At 38.1% G+C, this 22,088-nt stretch overlaps 1 protein-coding gene across 1 annotated transcript; it reads left to right on the top strand.

The window, feature by feature from the left end:
• Positions 1 to 140: 140 nt before the first annotated feature.
• LOC145784620 (serine/threonine-protein kinase Nek8-like) lies at positions 141 to 13,923 on the top strand. Its single transcript, XM_082596485.1, has 18 exons — positions 141 to 187; positions 4,511 to 4,631; positions 5,195 to 5,279; positions 5,653 to 5,705; positions 6,739 to 6,915; positions 7,518 to 7,649; positions 8,291 to 8,499; positions 8,980 to 9,082; positions 9,592 to 9,681; positions 9,938 to 10,009; positions 10,478 to 10,581; positions 10,861 to 10,975; positions 11,324 to 11,441; positions 11,544 to 11,703; positions 12,341 to 12,486; positions 12,626 to 12,737; positions 13,012 to 13,232; positions 13,835 to 13,923. The coding sequence occupies exons 1-18, from the start codon at positions 141 to 143 to the stop codon at positions 13,921 to 13,923; spliced, it is 2,154 nt and encodes a 717-aa protein (XP_082452611.1).
• The last annotated feature ends 8,165 nt before the right edge of the window (positions 13,924 to 22,088 follow it).

The raw sequence follows: 22,088 nt of genomic DNA, 5'->3' as shown, positions 1-22,088 counted from the left end.
AAATAATTGTGAAAGCTTTTAATCATCATGGATTTTTTATGCATGCAACATTGTGTGTTTTTTCTCTAAACTGACCAAACCACTTCATCGCAAGTTTCTAAAACATTAAAAAAATTGAATCAAAATTTCCTTTTAACAACATGGAGAAATATGAAAAAATCAAAGTCATCGGTAAAGGTGCTTTTGGGTATGTTTCAATCTATCAATTTTTTGGTTATTTAGTTTTCAATTGTATCATTTTGGTATAGGTTAGACCAGTGGTTCCCAACCGGGGAGGAATTCCTCCCCAGGGAGGAATTTTACAGTTTCAAGGGAGGAATTTTACAAGTTCTATTTTGTGAAGGCCAGTGGTTTTTAAACTGCGAGTTGCGGCTGCTTGGTATATTATTTTTTTGCAGTTTATTTCAAATGCAATGTTAGGTCGCTAGTCAATGTTAGTAGTGATGCAAATTACTGGCAATGCAAAATTCATTGTTACGTAACTGGGACTTAGTTGTGATGCAAATAATTTTAAGTAGTGTATTTAACTTCATTATTACATAAGCATTTGGCGCCAGTCACTGTAGTTGTAAGAAAGATATTGCAATCGAGTGACTTTTGCAGCACGAGAGTAGCTTGCTAGTTAAAGCAACTTACTGTATCATTTTTATGCAAATTCTAGTTGCAAATTTTAGCCAAATTTGTTTTAGCGACATGATCAGTAAAAAACGTATATAAATATGATGAATCTTATATGCAGTATGGTTTTACGTCAGTGATTGTCGGTGGTGTGGAGAGGCCACATTGCGTACTTTGTAATAAAGTACTCAGTAATGACTCAATGAGACCAGCGAAGCTCAAGCAACATTTGCAAAGTGTGCATCCTCAGAACAAAGATAAAGATAAAAGCTACTTTGAGCGGAAGAATAAAGCTCTAAAAATGATGAGACTGGATGCTTCGAGCAAGTTTTGTAGAAGAAACAGCAAAATTGTTGAAGCATCGTATGAGGTCGCGTTAGAAATAGCAAAGCAAAAAAAAACACACACTATTGGGGAAGCATTAATCAAGCCTTGTGTTTTGAAAATGGCTGATAAAGTTCTTGGGAAAGATGCAGAAAAAAAATTAGCTGCTGTTCCACTCTCAAATAACACAATTCAAAGACGAATAAAAATGGGTCCACATCTTTTAGGCGCAGACAGTTAGGCGCCGGTCAAACAGGCGCGCACACTGTGGCGTCTGGATATTTAGGTGTGGAGCACTGTGGCGCCCGTTCATTTAGGTGCTATTCCTAGTAAAGTCTGCAAATGGTATCAGCTTGGCAGGTAGGGCAATGCTTTTCACACAAAATGTTATATTAAACAGAAAATATGTTGTTTTGTCAATGCGCGTGTTGAGATGAGGTGCGAGACACCGCTCTAGGCTACTACTCTTGATATTAGCACATCTCCACAGGACATTCACTATGCATCCTGAACAGTGGACACAGGTTGCAGTCAGATGGAACTTTACTTAATCTGTTATCTTTCGCAATTACTTCTACGCGGGATGGATTGGTCTTGTGGCGGATACGTAACTACGTATGAGATAACGCTCTACTACATGAATACATTTCTATAGGGCATATGAACCCTGCCTACAAGTTGCAAGCGTAATGGTGCGACTTTGTTCGTTATTAAACCTAGTCGGAGTTTCGACGGAAAACTAAGTTAAGCTTCACTCAAGCCTACCACCCGCTTGAATATAGGCTACGGTATATTTTTTACTGATGTTTAGTGTAGTTATTATTTGACTTAACTAAAAGTGAACTCAGTCAGAAAGTTGAATAATTTATTGATAAAGCTTTTGCCGACGCAAACCTCGACTAACAAATAAATGCCGAACACGCGCATTAAAAAACAATATATTTTTCTGTTCAATATAACATTTTGCGTGAAGAGCATTGCAGGTTTAAGCAGCTTCACTCACGGAAGCCATGACATATTTTTCTGTTCAATACAAAATTTTGTGTGAAAAGCATTGCCCTACCTGCCAAGCTGATACAATCTGCAGACTTTACTGGGAACAACACCTAAATAAACGGGCGCCACAGTGCTCCGCACCTAAATATCCAGACGCCACAGTGTGCGTGCCTATCAGACCGGCGCCTAACTGTCTGCGCCTAAAAGACTTGCTCCCATAAAAGATATGTCTGATGACATCAAACGTCATATAGTGCAGCTAATCAAAGATGCTCCCTTTGGTCTTTTTGCAATCCAACTGGATGAATCCACTGACATCTCATCGTGTGCACAGTTGATGATATTTGTAAAATATGTTTACAATGATGCATTTAAGGAAGAGTTTCTTTTCTGCAGCTCTCTAGAAACGAATACAAAAGCAGCAGACATTTTTGAAAAGGTCTCAACTTTTTTTGAATCTGAGCACTTGGAATGGAATAATCTTGCTGGTTGTTGCACAGATGGAGCACCCGCAATGTTGGGGTGTCATTCAGGTTTTCAAGCTCTTGTGAAGCAGCTCGCTCTAACAAGCAAAAGTGTTCATTGCATGCTGCATAGGCAAGCCTTAGCTTCCAAAACTTTACCTGATTCAATTCAAACAGTTTTAGAACAGATGATACAAATTGTTAATTTCATTAAAGCCGGAGCTTTAAACTCGCGTGTTTTTAAAAGTCTGTGTATCGACATGGATTCAGACCACTTGGTGCTTCTCTACCATACTCAAACTCGATGGCTTTCCAAAGGAAATGTAACTCGAAGATTCTTTGAACTTAGAGAAGAAGTTAAAGCATTTTGTGAACTCAAAAACAAGACAGAGTTATTGTTCCTGGCTGGATGATGAAGAATGGATGCTCTCTCTGGCTTACTTATGTGACATTTTTGAACAACTTAATAAACTCAATCTTCAGATGCAAGGCAGGAATACCAACATCATTAAATTTGTTGATGCATTGAAAGCTTTCACATCAAAATTGTCAAATTGGAAACGAAAAATCCGAATGCAGAATTATTCAATGTTTGAGAAATTAGATATATGCTTCTTGATAACAGAGAGAATAAACTGCCAGTGCAAATCGAAAATGGTATTTTGAAACATTTGTCAACACTTGAAAGCGAATTTGAGAGATATTTTCCAGAAATTACGAATGATGAACTTGACTTTGTTAGAAATCCTTTTACATTTTCCGTTGAAAGCCTTCAGATGAATACCAAGACGAATTTTTGGAGCTGGTTAATGATTCTTCAGCAAGGCAAGCTTATCATGAAAAACTTCTCACACAGTTTTGGATTGAAATGAAAGATTCCTATCTGAAAACTACCGAAAAAGCTCTGCGCATTCTTATTCCTTGTATGTCTACATACCTGTGTGAGGCAGGATTTTCTACTCTGCTACAAATCAAGACCAAACAAAGAAATAGACTCGATGTTGAAGATGACCTACGTTGTGCTTTTCCCAAACTATGCCACGCATTCAGCAACTCTCGGATGATAAACAAACACTAGTTTCTCATTGACTGATTGAGTTAAAATAAATGATGTTTCGTTATTAAATCAGCGTGTTTTGTTAAGCTTAATTGATACAGGGGAGGAATAAACATTTTCAAATCAGCAAAGGAGGAATGTACCAAAAAAGGTTGGGAACCACTGCGTTAGACTTAGAGGATATTCGAAGTATCTTCTTTATAAATCTGCATTAGTGGCAACATGAAGTAGGGTTTATACAAAACTATCGCAGTGACTGTTAGCATATACAGATGGGTAATATTGTCTTGGGTTTTATTATTTAACTATTTGAAGTTGGCAATCTTTATAGTCAAACCTGCATTAGCTTGTCAATTAAACAAAAAATGATTTTTCAACATACGTTAAGATATTATAACTTCCGGAGAGAGTTTGCTTTCTTGTACCAAAGAAGGCAGATACAAAAATACAACAGGGTTGAGCATTATATCAATATATTTTGCATATTTACAAATAGTTTTAACATTCGAATGTTTTCAGCTTTGCTTACGGTGATCCCTCATCTTGAATCTGAAAATATTTATAAAAATGCAATAAATTTCAACTTCTTGTAGGTAACTAGCAACTGACTTTAAGCATTATCAGGAAATATGCAGCAATTAAAAGCAACAGCGTGGAAAACAGACACACAAAAGACAAATTGCATTAGGCAAAAGTAACTACATGACTACAATTTGTAGTTATGTAGTTGCAAATTTATACAATTTTGTAGAATTTCTTACAAAGTTGTTTGGGTTGTGGCATTTGGTTAACAGCGCTTCCTGAATTTTTGTGTCAAATTAGGATTTGCCTTTGCTTAAAATTTTAAATGAGTCAATAGAGAAATATTGATCTGTGCAAAAAGAACATTCTATATCATAATATGGTCTTTGATAGTGTTAAGGTCTTGTCCAACCTGAAGCACATGCCCATTTTTTAATATGGAAAGTTTATTCATTCAAGTAGACCACTATACTCATTACTCAATGTTGATAGTCACAACTTTAAAAAAAAATCATTGTGCTGTTTACAGAATAGTTCATTTGACGATACGGTCTATGGATAAAAAGTTGCTGATTTTGAAGGAAATCTCAATGGAACAAATGACTGCTGAAGAAAGGGCTTCAGCTCTAAATGAAGTTCAAATATTAAAAGTGTGTTTTTAATATATATACCCTATTGTTTTATCGACTCTTCTAAATTTAGTTGATAGACCACTGATCAACACATTCCTTTGCAACAGAGTTGTGTGTGGAAAGGTGTCACCTTCTGCACTGGGTGGTAACTGGTAAGCTAGGGGCACACAAGAAATTGGTCTGCTGTTTGGAGCTTGGTGCCACAGATAGATGTAACTGGGCTCGTGTTGTGGCCCCACTTTACCATTGCAGATTTAGTGCGGCCAACACCAGTTTAGAGTTGATTCAAGGTTTTCCACTTTGCCCAGGGGACGTTTGCTGTTGGGGGAAGGGACTCTGAAGTCTGATGGTGGAATCTTTATTTTTGTGTATGATGGGTTACTTTCGAATTGTTGTTTCCATTGCTTAAGCCTTGCTTTTTTTGTTATATTTTTTTTGATTAATTGTAGAATCAATGGTGTTTATTAACTTTTACACTAGTTTCATGTTTCTATTTTGGATTTGACTCAAAGCCTTGTGTAAGTTTCTACTGCTTGCAATGATAAACAATAAAAATATTTTTATTCCTTGCATTTTTAAAGGTGTTGAATCATCCGAATATTATTCAATATTATGAAAACTTTCTTGATGGAAATAACCTTGTGATCGGAATGGAATATGCCCAAGGTGCGGTTTTATGTTGTTTAATATCCGTAGATTGCAAGTAGAAATAGGTCATGTTGTAATATTGTGCTATCAAATCTTTGTTTGCGTTTAGAAGTCAAACAATTTTGGTTTAATCTGGCTACTGGTTTAAGTTGTATGAAGTGAGTTAAGAAATACGTATCGTAATAACATTTAGTGTATGTTTAAAGTGTTGTGAAAACATACCGGCTCTAGTGGAATAGGCTAGTTTGCAAAAGACTTATTGGTTAAATCTGTCCATTAAAAATAACTCATGGTAACGATGTCAACATTAGTTTGTTACTAAAGCAAAAACTTTTTATCATTATTTTCAAAAAGATCAATTAGAATCTAAATCTGTCATTCATTTATATAGGTGGAACTTTATATGACTATCTCAAAATGCAAACCGGGCCGCTCAAGCAACAGGTAAATTTGTCAAAATTACTGCAGTTTTGTATATATTTGATGTGCCCACTTTAATGCGGACTGACATAATTAACTAACAAGTATATAGTTAATGATTTTATGATACCAATTTTTGTCGTATCTAAGTTATGCCATGAACTCTAGATTTGATAATAAGGTAAACAACAAAGTAAGAAGTAAAGTGTTTGTGTCCACCATAAAGTCATTGATAAGTGTCTCGCTATGACAAAATTACATAATTTGATGGGTATCCAATTATCCATTCTCAATCTGTCAAAATGTGCTAAATATTTTCAGTTTTAGGAAGGGGTGCTTATATTTGTTTTAAAAAGTTTTTTATTTGAATGATTGATAGATAAGTTTAACAAGAAGAAATCCTATGTTTAGAAAGAAAAGGAAGATCGCTTCTTTCTATAGCTATATTTTGCATCACAGAAATTGTAGCAATTCAACAGAAAACCATTTTCTTAGAACGTGAATTATTTTAATCACCTTACTAACTTTCTGATTTACGCCTCATTTCCCGGATGTCAGGGTAGGACGGATCTGGAAAAGCACATCCTCAGTCATCAGACACTCATCACGATCTAGGGGGCTAATGTTGGTCATCTGCCACCCTTAACTATGGTCTGTGGCAGAATTAATGGTGCAGTGTGACGATTGACGATCCCAGCCTATGGGCAAAACGGGTCTGCTACTATTCGGTGAGTCCGATTCGGTGAGTCTGATTTGGTGAGTTCCTAACCTCTAACCCCTAACTCCTAACCCCTAACCCTAAAACGGCAATGATAATTAGGCCACGGTACCCGATAATTAAAAAAAAAAATTGAAAAAATCCCCCGTTAAGGGATCGGACTCACCGAATCGGACTCACCGAATCGGACTCACCGAATCGGACTCACCGAAACGGACTCACCGAAACGGGCCATTCCGGGGCAAAACACGGTGTCTATCGCTGTCAATTCTTGCTACAATCGGTTGCCGAGAAACAAATACAAAACTTAACTCTAAAGCTTAACTACATTGTTTTCAGAAAGTTGTTAATTTCTTCATACAAATTGTGGTGGCCCTCCACCACATACATTCAAAGAACATCCTCCATCGAGATTTGAAAACGCAAAATATTCTGCTGGATAGAAAATGCACTGTTTGCAAAGTGTCAGATTTTGGCATTTCCAAGGTTCTGGACACAAAAACTAAAGCCTTTACTGTGAGTACAGCAGCTTTCTTTGGGAAAAGACTTTAGAAACTTTGATTTTCATTTAAAATTTGTAAAGTTTAATTTGCATTGACTTTCGACTTCATAGCTTCTTATGTTTTAGCTACCACTGTACCAGAATTTCAGCTACAGTCACTTTTTTAACAATTTAAGCTACAACTCCGGTCTTCATTTTCAGAAACAATCACGATTTGTGTCATGATGATGAATTGCACTATTCTATCTGTTAGTTATTTTTTGTGTAAGGAAAATAAGGTTTAATATTTGCAAAGCTCCCTCTTAAAGTTTTTGAAAAAAGCTACGAGTTCGTAATTTTGCCGTTATTTTTTGAAGTAACTAGCGTCATCTGTAATGTACGGTACTGGTTTGTGCACCGTATCTGTTGGTCACAGCTAATGCGTTGGAGAAAAACCTTATTTTTCGATTAATAAGCTTACACAGTTAATCAAAAGTTTAGAAAATCCCTAAATTTCAAAAAATGGTTTGAAATTAAGTTTATAATGTTGATTGAGTACTGAAATCCATCCCCCCGTCCGGGTAGAGAAACACATGCTTATTGAAATTGTTTCAATTTAAAGCTGTTGTATTGTTAGGTTGTTGGAACACCATGCTACATATCACCGGAGCTGTGCAACAGTAAACCTTACAACCAGAAGAGCGATATCTGGGCATTGGGGTGTATGTTATATGAGCTGATGACTTTGAAAAAAGCCTTTGAAGCCCAGGTTTGGATCTAAGCCTCGTTTTTTTGGGCATTGTTGTACAGTTAAAACTCGTTTTGAGCATCTATAGAAAACTTCTCATACAGAACTAGGCGTAAATCCCCTTTTGAATCAGTCACCAGTCAATTCTATCAGTTTTTTTTTCAGCTAACGTAGTACGGAATGGCCCGTTTCGGTGAGTCCGATTCGGTGAGTCCGATTCGGTGAGTCCGATTCGGTGAGTCCGATCCCTTAACGGGGGATTTTTTTAATTTTTTTTTTTAATTATCGGGTACCTTAGCTTAATTATCATTGCCGTTTTAGGGTTCGGGGTTAGGGGTTAGGATTAGGGGTTAGAGGTTAAGAACTCACCGAATCAGACTCACCGAATCGGACTCACCGAATAGTAGCAGACCCAACGTAGTAGGCCTACTTGGTTTAATGTTTCTTAGACTTTCTAGCTGTTTCTTAGATATTGTCTACCGGTAACACAATTGGTAAAAACTCTAATTTCAGAAACAAAGTTAGATATTACGATTTCCGATAAAGTTATTTTCAATGTTCCAGCACACTGAGCAAGTATTTTGGAAACCGCTCGATGTCATGGCCTGCCAGCAAAGGTCGACATGGGTTATATTCACTGACATACGAACACTTTTATTCAGAATCTTCCTGCCCTTGTCTTCAAGATTGTCAACGGCCAATACAATAAAGACCTTTTGAAAAAGTACAGCAACAACCTCACGCAGCTTTTGATGTCAATGCTGGACTTGGAACCTACCAAACGCCCGTCTGTTGATGATATCATGGCGGACTCATTCATCATGTGTTCCCTGTGTGATCTGTATCTCAACATCGGTGCTGTCGAAGTCAAGTAAATGAAATCAAGTTTTCTCGCACTCTTTATGATTAGTCGATCAGCTTATTGGCTCATTTAGTCAGCACTAACGAAGACTTTGCACGTAGATCAATATTGAACTTCAGTCTTAGACTCTTATCATGTAGGGAACGCTTTACCAAAAGCACTGAGAAGAATCCCTTTCTATGCAACTACATGGTAGGGTAATTTATTTGGGAATTTCTTGCTACATCATTTACAGATGAATGTTGAGAGCGGTCAACATCGGTCGGTGGTCGGACCGGCGTCAGTGGTTCAAGCCCTGCCGTAGCAGATGAAAGTACAAATTGCAAATGTTTTTTTTCAGCGCGAAGATAAACATGGTTCCAGTCAATTAAAAATGTACATTTAACTCTGCTGTTTGTTTGTGTACTTCGAAAGGTATTCACGCTGGAACACCACTTGGTGGTTGTTTGAACACGTCTTTGTGCCGCGTTACATGTTTTTTATTTGTAGAAACGCGAAAGTGTCATCTGTACTTTCTCCAGCTGAACTTCGAAACCGTTCCAGTAACCTTCACCACACTTCCTCCACAATGTCCGTTGAATCTTTCTCTTCGGTGCGTACCTCAGGTCACGCCTTGCATGTCATGCACAGCGATGCAATTTTCTTTCTGTGTATAAGTAATGGTACAACGGTCTTTGCTTGTTAAGTCCACGGTCAATAGGGCCACCCGCTTATTAAGCCCAATTTTGTTCGGCCCGGAATTACTGAATGTATAGGAGGGTCAGAGAATCGTCCCTCGCACAATAAACCCAAAGTCTTCTGGTCCCGAGGTGGGCTTAATAATATGAGCCATTCAAAATTTCCAACACGGATAGCTTTCTATTCTTGATGTGTTTTTTTTTTTGGAAAGTTGGAAAAATACGTCTAAACAACATCAAGTGATCAAGTCAAGTGGCATAATCAATAAATAAGTCTACAGACGTTGAAGGGATATATTATGCACTGTCTTGTATTGTGATAGTAACTATATTTTGACATCTGAGGAATTCCTCTCTAGCCCTTGTGATTACTTTTAGTTTGCTAATACTCTTGTCGAATTGTTTTTTTTGTTTTTTTTTTCAGAGCAAAAATCCAAAGCTATACTGCATATATTGTTGGGGCGGAGGTATCACCTCTCCAGTAAAACTTCCGTTACCACATTCGAATACCCAGGTACAGTATGGTGATGAATAAAGTTGATGATATACTTGTGATAATGCTTTTCAATTTTCATCAACTTACAGGCTTTATAACCACAAACTTTTCCCTTTTTGATCATATCTTGTTTTACTTTCATTTCTTAACTGTGCACGCCCGTTTGACTTCTTTAAACCAAATTTCTGATCAGTACAAAAAGCGAATAGCATTTTACGTTGCGTTGATGTAAACTGACCAGTTGTGATCGGGAATAACGAACGTGCTTCCGCAGATCGAACAAGCTTCTGTTGGGAGAACAAAGAAGGCATGCGTGACCAAGAACGGAAGGCTCATTACTTGGGAGGTAGCTTTAAACTTAATTTTGCACACATATTTTTTCATTCATTTATTCTATTAATTTCACTTGATTTCTCACAACAGTGCCATGTTGTATTAATTTTATTGCTTTGCGATTGCTGGGCTATGCTTTCATGCCACATCAATTTTGATTGATACGAATGCGTTATATCCAGTTATTCATTACATACGTTTATTCATAATGCGTTCAGCTTGCTTTTGTTTATTAAATCAAACTAATTGTATATAATATGCTACTTAAAAACATGCTACTTAAAGTTGGTTTCTTATGTGGTGTCTCAAAATCAGACCCAGGCCTCCTCCTGTGCATGTCTCATCATCAGTCCTTGCAATAGCGTTTTTTCCTGCCACTTGATAAAACGTTACCACTACGCTACATATAATTTTGCGACGTCATTTACTGAATAACAGCTGTGGCGAAAGCTAAGCATTTGCTGATTGGATTTCTTTACAGGCAACCTCGGGTACCACTTTGCCAGGTGCGCTTGGTGACTCGCAAAACATCCCAGCGTTCGTTCCCAGGTTTATGGAAGGCCAGTCCGGAGTCAGCATAAAGCAGTAAGTTAACCTAGCGGACCCCTTCATTTCAAACCTACACTCACATTAGCATCACGTAAAAACACAAAAAATTGGATTATTTGAATAGCAAGTACGTGTAGATTTTTGTTTAAAAATTATTAATAATAATATTAGTTTAATTTTGGTATACCACATCAATTAAACAGTCTTAAAGGCATGACTGATTTTGAAAGCTTGTTCTTTTTGAGACTTGTTTGTGTCTCTTTTTTTGAAACCTTCGACGAGTTGCTTTTTATTTGAATCAACTTCTGTCACCAGAGTTGTATGCGGCGATCTCCATACAGCTTGCCTCACCGATAGAGGGATCCTTATGACGTTCGGCAGTGGAAACAACGGATGTCTGGGCCATGGTTCGTTTAAAGACTTGGATCGGGTTGGTTTTAACGCTTGTTGAGAAGCAGTTTCGTGAACAATGAACATGGTCTGAGCTTTTTTTTTTATTTCTAAAGGTTTTGCTTTACCTCGTTCAAATGCAAAGCAATTAAACTCAAGGTATTAGTAATTTGTTTATAGCCTATGTACCGTACCGTAAATGTTATGCGGGTCTTTCACTGTGCCGAGTTTTTTGGAACTGTTGTAGTTTTTAGCGTTTCAACAACTGTTTGCTGGATTCAATACATTTTGTGAAACAAACTGATTCGTCTGTAATTTTAAGCAATATAATCACCTTTTTGTTTCATCTTTGCTTACAAACCAAATATCCGTTTATGTTTTCCAACAGCCAACCATTGTGGAAAGCTTCCTGGGCTACGAGTTGTCACAAATAGCAAGTGGCTCCAATCACATGCTGGCTGTCACCAGCGATGGGGAAGTTTTTTCTTGGGGAAGAGGCGACGGTGGTGCGTAGTGTTAACGTTTATTCGATTAAGTTTTATATAATTACAAGTCAGCTCCTACAGCTTTTCAATGTTTACTCCACTAATCTTTTTCTTCACCTCTAGGTCGTCTTGGCTTGAACGACTGCGAAACTCAGCCAAAACCAACGTTGGTAACTTTACCGGAACAAATCGAGCCAGCTTCTGTTCATTGTGGCACGGATTGTTCTATGATACTTACTAGACGAAAGATGCTACTGGCTTGTGGGAGTAATGTACACAACAGGTAAAGAGTTAAAATCTTTGTTGCACAACTGGTGAAAAACAGAGCGATCATTCAAACCAAAACGGCTCCAAGTTTCTGATTACGATAGAAATTTTTAAGGGTTGGATGCGCAGACAACAATTATTTTAAGTGGCCGATAAGCTAATGATTTGTATTATCCAACTTCTGTTTTGTATTTACCAGTTGGAGTGGCCGATTCTTTCCTTGTAGCAATCGTCTTTAACCTTTTCTCTGTCTCATTTTATCCTTTGCATCTTTCTTCAGTTCTACCTTGCTTGTCTCATCCTTTATCTATTCTTTCATGTTTTTTTTTGGACGTCCCTGTTTCCTGTTCTCATCCACCTTCAAAGCTTTAATATGTCTTGTGGAGAAAATTTCTTCCTCCTTTGCTAATTTAATCAGTTAATCGAGGACCAATCTTCGCAAGGTTTATCGGTAGATCAGTAATCGGGAATTCTAATCATCGGATTACGATTGGTGCTTAAGAAAAAATAGTCCACCGATGAATCAGTTTAATCTGCCGATTTGCTTAATCGGTGATTATTTTACTGTTGGTGCAGCCAACCCTAAAATTGTTAGCAGCGGCAAAGTATTAGTTGCTACTTAAGAACTCAACATCAGGTATCTTCTTCACCAGGCTTGGGTTGGACGTGGTACACAACGGAAAAGTGATGAAAGAAATCGACGAGTCATCCTGTTTTGTTCCATTGCGTTCAGAGCCTCTGTCGATGGGAAATATTAAAATCGTGTCGTTAGGCTTGCAGCACTCCGCCATTATAAACGGTGATAACAAAATGTGCTTTTAAAGCAGTTACTTTTTGCACAACAAATGTTCCAGTGCCGTTTAAATTAAGTGGTTTGGGATGTTAATTGCTGCAGACAAAGTTTGTGCTAAGTAGATGCGCGTTTGTTTTGTTTATAGACGACGGAAAAATGTTCACTTTCGGTCACAATAACTGTGGTCAGCTTGGAGCTTTGTCTACCGAATCCACCCCAACAGCAAGAATACCGCACTTGGTTGGCTTAAACGAAAAGTAAGAACATCCAAATTTTGTGCTCGAGAATTAACATTATCTTTTGGAAACGTAGTTATTATATTGATATATAGTAAATCTTTGATGCAGTTTCGAGAAATGTTTTTTGTCAGTTAAGGTTACATTTGCACATTTTCTTAGTAGGCCCTCTTCCAGCCAAGCGAATTTTTAACTTGTTAACTTAAGTTTGTCTTTGATTGTTGTATATGTCTGTGTTAACTCAAGAGTTTACAAATATTGTTTCATGTGTGTTTTTTTTTTAAATTTTAACCAGGTTTGAAGCCGTCTGTTGCGGCGGAACATTTACTGTGGCCTCGACCGTAGAAGGAAAAATATTTTCTTGGGGTAAAGCATCGCGCGGGCAATTGGGCCGTCCAAGTTCTGCTTCTAAACTGGCATCGGAGCCCCAGGAGGTGCTTCCCCACGATCTTCCTGGAGATATGAACGTCGTTTCCCTGTCGGCGAGCCACGGAAACACCTTGCTGGTCGTATCAGGTACGTTCACATCCGACGTTTCTAAACAATAATAAACAAACTTTAGTCTTATTAATGACATTTGTGATAGCATATTATTCATTTAAAAGAAGGGTTAGAAATCGTGGTACTATGTTTTCTGTGACTTGTACGATGTTTTGTGCATGCGGTATGTTGTTCAACGATCCGCAGCAGCAGATGTGAGATCTTAAACAATTTTAATACAACAGTATTATCTTGACTAACCAATCTACTTTTTCTATTCCACTAAATATCTTGTATTTATCTCCTTTCATTGTGACAGTTTTGTGTTTGTGAGCACAAAGTCAACGATATGTTGGGTTTGTGTATGCATTTACCTTATGCATGGTTATTGGTTATGCTCGCCGTGTGATAAGCACAAGTTGTGCCTCAACACCAGAAACAAATTTAAGCTGTGGATTTAATCTAAGCTTGTCTTAAAGACTACAATAAGACTACAATCTGTTTCTTATGCTTGTGCCATAACTGGTCGCAATTCAGCTATCAACAAGATTGGTCCTTGTGCGTTGATGAGTCGATGTAAAGATACCCATTTTGCAAGCTGGGATATTTCCAATGGTTGTTTTTGTCGTCTTATTTAGGAACGGAACCAAGTTTAGAAACAAAATTCCGTAACAGCTGGGACACGAGCACGTGGCGAGAAGAAGGGAAGAAACCGTCGCCGAGATGATCGAGAGGTTTCGCTTTTGTTTGACAAGCTTCTAGATTCATCTTTTATGCCAACTTAACTCCAACAAAATATAGGAAATATAATATAGTAACACAAGAAGGAGCTGTTTATATATCATATGTAGCTAGTTTATGTTGTTATTTTTTTTCGTATAGCGGTTCTGCTAAGATATACGATCTAATGCCGCAGTCTGAATGACGCGAGCTCTCAAAGTAGCAGGTGATGTTTACATAGTCTTACGTTGTTTCGACTTTTCTACACAATCTCGTGCTATGCTCTTCAGAGAACTGTGATAAAATTGCACGAATTTACAATTTGACCGCATTAATGTTTGTACTACACAAGAACGGCTACCGCTTTTTGGAAACCTCGCTCACTGAACGTATTTATGTCCACTATCCACTTGCAGTCATGTTTATGTGAATGGTGCCAAGTAGGAAAAACCGTGTAATTTGAACCACTTAAAACCACCATGTGAGCCAGAAAAACGCTCTGTAAAAATTTAGCTAAAAGGTGGATAACTTTTATTTTGTGTGTTTGCAACATCATGACGTAATCATCGCACAGACCAAAAAGCGCCAACAAACTAATCACAAAACGAGTAGAAATATGTTGCAGAATTCAGATGACCATTGACCAATGGTTCAAATTATACAGGCCATGTTTAAAATAAAACACAAGTATGTAAGTTGGACCACCTCAATTACGATGAAAACCAATCGCATTGCTACACGAAATGCGGGGCTTTCCCAAAAATTTATTCACAGCAAATAAGATATGAGACCAATTCAACACAAGCTATATACGGCAGTGTACTTTGCTTTAATGGTGATACGATATGAATGTTTCCAGCATCATGAAGTCACACGGCCCATCATTCATTTCATACATATAAAAGTGTACAGGAGCAAGTACTTCTCTTCCTGCATGTTTTTTGTGTTAATTGGCATTATACTTTCCCCAGCTAACATGAATATGTAGGACCTACATAAGACCATGATGGGCTGATGTAAGCCCTTTGTGGGCTGCCCTGTTGGCACCCACGTAAATTATGGCCGCAGGTCCTCAGTGGGTCCTTAGTGGGTTTTAGTATGATTTTTATGGGCTAACCCATGTCTATCCGACATTAAAAGTGGGCTTTCCCACCTTGATCCTACCTGAATACTGGGCCAACTCACGTTAAACCCACCCATATTCAATGGGCTTGCACACATTGAACCCACCCATATTCAGTGGGCTTACACACATTGAACCCACCCATATTCAGTGGGCTTACACACATTGAACCCACCCATATCCAGTGGGCTTACACACATTGAACCCACCCATATTCAGTGGGCTTACACACATTGAACCCACCCATATTCAGTGGGCTTACACACATTGAACCCACCCATATTCAGTGGGCTTACACACATTGAACCCACCCATATTCAGTGGGCTTACACACATTGAACCCACCCATATCCAGTGGGCTTACACACGTTGAACCCACCCATATTCAGTGGGCTTACATGCATTCAACCCAGGCATTTCAGTGGGCTTACACACAATCACCTCAGCTAAATTTGATCAGGCTTTAGTGACTTTTGCTGAAATAATCCAAAAAAAGAATACAGATACATCACCAAATATTTATTCTATGTCATTTCACCACATCATGTGATGTGGTGAAAACGCAAAAAAACATTACGCAAAAAACATTAAAGAATATATGACCAAAAAGAAATTAAAAAGGTATAAATGTGATCTTCTCTTGTGTTGTCGCTATATGTCAGGGCATCCGTTGGTTAACCACTGCCTGGTGTCGTCATCGATAGAAACTAGGCCTTCCATACCATGAGGACTTGAGGAGGTCTGTATAGCCGGCAATCCTTGATAATGTGGGCTGGCGTCTGCATTTCACCACACTCACAAGCAGCACTCTCTGCCAAGCCCCAACGTAACATGTCTGCACCATAGCGTCCAACACCAGTGAGCAAACGGTTACGCCTTGATGAGGCAAGTCTAGAGAGGCCATGGCTCAGCTGGTTCTCGGGCGGGGATCTGAATACTTGGCCAAGTGGGGATGTGCTGCTTGACCATTGTTCACACCACGCCTCGTGGCACCACTGTTTGCTAAGGCTTCCGCCAGAGGCTGCCAGAAGGTCTTGTGCAGCCCTACAAATGGCTTTCTTGATTTTAGCCGCTGCTTTGGTGGATATCTCAGCGTGGTTATGTGTAGCAGATGGCCGGGGTTTAGGGCTTTACGGCTCAGGGAAAGAACAGCACGTTGACGCCGTAGTGCAGCTGGCTCAATGTTTGCAAGGACAGGCAAGCAGTCAGTTGGAGTTGGACGGAGGCAACCTGTGACAGTTCGCAGGCAGTTGTTGATTGGCACATCGACAAGGTCAGTATGGGCACTTCTGCACCAAGTAGCAGCACAGTATTCAGCAGGGGCATAGACTAAGGCTAAACCACTTGTTCTCAGCACTGAGGGGCTAACACCCCACCTTGTACCAGCAAGACGTTTCAAGAGAGCAGAGCGAGCTGTCACTTTTCCGCGTAAGTGTTCTAGATGTTTGCGGTATGTAAGAGACCGATCAAGTCGAACCCCAAGGTATGTGGGTGTGGCTTCAAAAGGAAGTGTCCGGCCGTTATTTTGGATGTTAATTTCCCTGTTTGAGTCTCAATTACATAGGTCATAGGTGAAAGGCAGAAGTCACGGTCTTCGCTTCACTAATAAATGTGATGAGAACTAAAGATAAAATGAAAGGAAGGGTGAAATGAATATAGGGTAAAGTTAATGAAATGGAGGGTGAAGACGATCACAATCGGCTACTTTCACCAGTGGATAGAAACATACTAATGATAAAGAGTCTGCTCCAGAAAACTCGTTTAAATAAATCGTCAAAAAGTAAAATCCAATGCTTTAATTGTTTTCATTAAATGCTTCTTGATGAGTGCGTTTTTCTCTCTTTGCTCGATTTCCGTCTCTGTCTCGCGAACCAACCAACCATTTACTTAAGGCCACCTCTAAATCTTTCAAAGTACACTCGGCTGTGGGAGCATTAGCTTTCACAGCACCTGCAACAATACGCTTGTGGTAACGAAGTGCAGCAATATTGAGATTAGTAAATATGTCACTCAAGAACATATTTAGTCAATGTATCGATCGAACATCATACTAACAGTGCAAAACATCATACAGTAGAATTCGGCAATGGTGACATTCGCAATAGAGGCAATTTTTTCAAAGTCCCATTTTTAAAGTACAGTAGTATTGGCTATAGCGTCACTTTTTTGAAGATACCTTGCGGTGTTACAAAAGACGAATTCTACTGTACGCTACATCAAACCGCGCCTTCAAATTAATTTGTTACAGCAGAAAAATTTCTTCCATTGATGGCTATGATATAACGTAAGTAAATAAGAAGCTGATTGACGGTTATCAAATAAGATGTTACTTACTAAATAATATATGGTACAGTGGTGATGTACCAAACGCCTTTTTATTGTTGCGACCTTTCAAATTGCAGCACATGGCAACATCGTTACATATCAGAAACGACATCGCTCTCTTTACAAATTCGTAGACTGTTTCGCCTCCAACACGATGAAGCACATTAACCTAGAACAAAATAGAAAATGTTGAAGAATCTGAACAAGCATTCAAAATCAATTCAGAAAATCCGAATTTTATTTGGACCTTTTGAGCCAGCGTTTAGTATCCGTTTTCTGATTCTAGTATGGCACCTTTATAAAAATACGTTTGCACAATCTAGCACCACCTAACCATAATACTTGCATAAAAAGTATCACAGTGTAGATGTGTTATTGTTGATTCATGGCACTGGGTATATGGTTATATACTGCCATGTGTTTAGCATTTCTTAACCACTACATAGTCGATACCAGCATAACTCGTTAAGAAATGCTCGTTTCAGCAAATGTTGCTCACCAATGTTTCCTGCAGAGTTTCATTTTCCAGTTTTTTTTATAGCTCTTCTAAGGCTTGAAGTAAAACCACGGGGAATTTCATATCACTAGGAAGCTTTTTGTCATGCACAACGAATTGAGTCCCAAGAGCTGTTTCAACCAGCTATGTTAAAACTGACAGATTTTGTCGGATCGTGACAATCATATTTTGATTTGAATGAACCTATAAGATTTCCTGTGTTCATCCTACAAAATAAAGAAAAATACTGTGATTTTCTAATATCTAATAATAGATAGGTCCATTGGTCCAATCGTTAGTTTACATAGATGAACATACCAGTATGTTATCAAGTCAGATGCTCCCCTGTGCCTAACATGCAGTCAGCGAACAAAATTGTAAACTTTGAATAACAAAAGCCAAAGAAAGAAAAGATAAAGAGCCGGTATGTATAATCTCAGTCATTGATAACATGTCAACAGTCTTCGTTGTCCACATTGAACAGCTTCCCAGTCCGAGGATAAAGATTCAATCAATCAATCTTCTCACTTTTCTCTTTCCATGAGAGTAGCGGTAGCACGACAATTTAACCCTTTAAAGGATATAATATTTCTAAGAAAGTTTTTTTCAAAATAAATATGTTTTGTAGTTTAAAATGGCAACTTAAATTGAATTTAAGAATTTTTTTTTAATTTTTTTTGTTTGTTTATTATAAAACGGTATGGTACATATGTGTACCATTGTCCCTTAGGGGAAATTTTATTGATAACTCTTTTGATTATAATTGCTTCATATGAGGAGCCCTATTGTTTTTCATAAGCACTTTCGCTTTACAGTCTTGTGATTTTAAAGATTTTACCAACACGACTATTCAATGTTAGGTATTTAGGGGGTCAACCCAGCCCCATATTCACCCCTTTTATTAGGAAAATGTTGTTTCCACGCAATATAACTTGATGATGGAAATCAGAAATTACCACAATCATACAGAAACAACTTCCAAGTGTAATGGTGACAGTTCAGTAAAGTTAGCCACATTCATGGTACAATGAGGAGCGACTTCTACCATTTACAAAGCACAGGTGGACATTGCATTCAACACATTTAGGGGGTCAACTCAGCCCCATATTAACCATTTTTATTATGAAAGTGTTGTTTCCATGCAAAATAACTTGATGATGGAAATCAGAAATTCCCACATTCATGCAGAAACATCTTCCAAGTATAATGGTGACAGTTCAGTAAAGTTAGCCACACTCATGGTACAATGAGAAGCAATTTCAACCATTTACATAGCACAGGTGGACATCACACTCAATACATATATTGCTTGTTCTGTTTTGGAGTGTTTTTCTGGTGCAATGTTTGCATATATGTACATAGGCTATTAACATTTGATGATATTAAAGCTACGAATCAGCAACAACACGAAAACACACTGCCTACAGGCACCTCAATAAGATCTGAAAAGTTATCTGATATTTCCCCTAAGGGACAATGGTACACATATGTACCATAAAATTTATATGATTTTTTTCAATACTAAAATACTTTCAACAATGGTAAAAACGTTGATATATTACAATACAACAACTATCCTTTATGTTTCTGAATGAAATAGAGCAAACTGCTGCTTGTTGTTTCCACAAACATACCGTGAACAGACGTCACCGTGGTACTGCGCTAACTGCTCAAAAACCGACCTTTGAAATATGTGAAAAATGATCCAGAGTTTCGAAATTCTAATTTTATATTGAACAATCCATGTAGCAGAATACCATAAAAAGGTAAAATTAACAAAAAAATGTTTATTTTAGTTGCGGAAGCCCAAAACGTTTATGGTACACATATGTACCATTGTCCCTTAAAGGGTTAAAGCAGACAATTCAAAGCCGAAAATTTAAAGCCGTTTATTCAAAGCTGATGATTCAAAGACGAAAATTCAAAGCGGTTGATTCAAACCTCTCTCTGCTCTACAGAGAGTTCAGCTTTGGCATTTTCAATGAAGTCAATTGCATCAGAACACATGCTGCACGTGGAAGCACATACTGCATTTGTTTGGAAGCGGCTTTTGTAAAGAAACTTTGAAGGTTTGATGAGGTGCTCCCTTGTTTGGAACAATAAGCAACCCAGCCCACAGCAGTTTTGATTGCATATCACAATCAACATTGGGAAGATGGATATCTTTGAATTCAGTTTGAGTTATGCTCATACATTGCATCGTTTTGGGTTGAAATGTCGTTTGCAGTGACAGGCAGACTTTACTTCAGGGCATTTAACAAGTTTTAGTTTATTGACCAGACCTTCAGTGATAAATGAATTAGCACTGACATTGTCTAGGAAGGCTTTGGTGGTTATGACTTTTGTGGAACCTTTCATGTGCACTTTAACTAGCACGACTGGCAGAACGTCACTGGATAAAGAGCTGATGCCAATGAACCCACTTTTGGCTTCAAGATTAGAACTTGACTTTTCATTGACATCACGTGTTGGGTTGGAATGTGGTATATCGGGTGGATGTAAAAGTGTTGTGTGTCTCTTATTGCATCCAGGTCTTTTGCAAGGCTCTTGTATGTCACATTTGTCGGCGTGTGACCTTTTCTAAGACAACAAAAGCACAGTTTCTCCTTGATGACAAAGGCACGACGTGAGTCGTATGTTTCATTTCGATATTTCCAACACTGGTGAAGATAATATGTGCTCCCACACAGATTACATTTTTTCGTTGGAAGCACTGGGTTGGAATGTATAGAAAAAGATATAATCTTTGGTTTTGAATGGCTGGTACTGCCTGGAGTTGAGCTGCCTGATGAGTTTGCAGGTTGAGCGACAAAATTGGTACATTCCCGAAAGCAATCAGCAATCCCGAAAGCAATCATCATCTCTCATAAAGCCTATCAATCTTGTAGGTTACCTTCATGCCTTGTCAATGGAAAACTTAGCGTTTTCTATTATAAACACCTGAAGATAATATTGAAAGTTTACCAAAGATGCTACATTACACTTTTTCCTGCCAAAAACATCATTTTGTCTCTCATTTCCGCGTTTGCAACAAGCTAACTTTCAAATCTTATGGCAAAGAAGGTACAGGAAATCTCGTTTGCACAATAACCACAATTTTTTTAGAAGAGATAAAAATCGAGCTGTGTTGTATTGTGGTCCCCTTGTCTCATTGATCCTATTCCTATATCTACTCATATGTGTGCTTGTGTAGCCTATATGTTTTTTTTTTACAATTACAGGCTCGCGAACAATTTCCTGATCAAGTACATTTGAGAAAATTTACAAAACATCATAATCATGAACCCAAATGTGTGTTAGCGATTGCTGTAGATAGCACAGAGTATGATTAGGGCTGTATGATTAACCGAAAACGTTAGCTCATTGTTTTTGTTTTTTTGTTTTTATTATGATGTAGTGTTGTTGCTGGGTTATGTCTGTTTATGGTTCATTAACTCTGTTGACAAGTCTTCTTTTATTTGAGTTAGAAATTGTTAAAGGCATGGGTCCGTCTCTGGCCTTTTGTATAACTGAATAGAATGCCTGTAGCGAACTACGTGCACTTACAGAATCAATTGACCGTGATTGAAACTGTGAGCACAATATTTCAACATGAGGCATTACTTTTTAGAAAAAGTCTAACCAAAACAAAAATTCGTCATCATTTAACATTCTTCTTATTCCAGCAGCTGCATGGCCAGTACTATTAGAATGAGACAGCTCCAAATTACTGCAACATTCAAGGAGTGCTTCCTTTGACTCCTACACTGCATTCACGGTTCTACTTTTGAAATTCCATCATGTGTTGGATGGCCTAGGGATTCTTCGATTGCTTACTTCTTCTAAAGCTGTCATTCTCTGTGGTGAATTTGAAAAATATGCTGGTATTCATGATAAACTGTTAAAAAAACTTTGATACTACTGCTTTATGATGTTGCTTTCTGCAACATTAAATTCCACTGATGAGCATAACAGTGAATGAAGTGGGCATTTGGATATTTTTCTTTAATTTTTACCTGGACACCATTGCGTATACTACTTAGAGCAGCTGCTCCATCATATGTTTGGGCTATCAGTTTGTATTTATCATTGCCAATTAATTCATTTATCTCCTTCAAAGGCACTGAAGAAAGTGACTCAGCAGTCAAACTAACTGGATTAAAAAAAACCATAACCTTTCTACAGGCACACCATTCTTCTCGTATCTTAACACAATCACCATTTGTGACTTGTCAAAAACATCAGCGGT

This window comes from Aplidium turbinatum, chromosome 15, assembly GCF_918807975.1.
Source record: "Aplidium turbinatum chromosome 15, kaAplTurb1.1, whole genome shotgun sequence".
Taxonomy (NCBI): Eukaryota; Metazoa; Chordata; class Ascidiacea; order Aplousobranchia; family Polyclinidae; genus Aplidium; species Aplidium turbinatum.
Note: the sequence above shows the minus strand (reverse complement) of the source record. Positions and strands in the feature narration are given on the sequence as shown.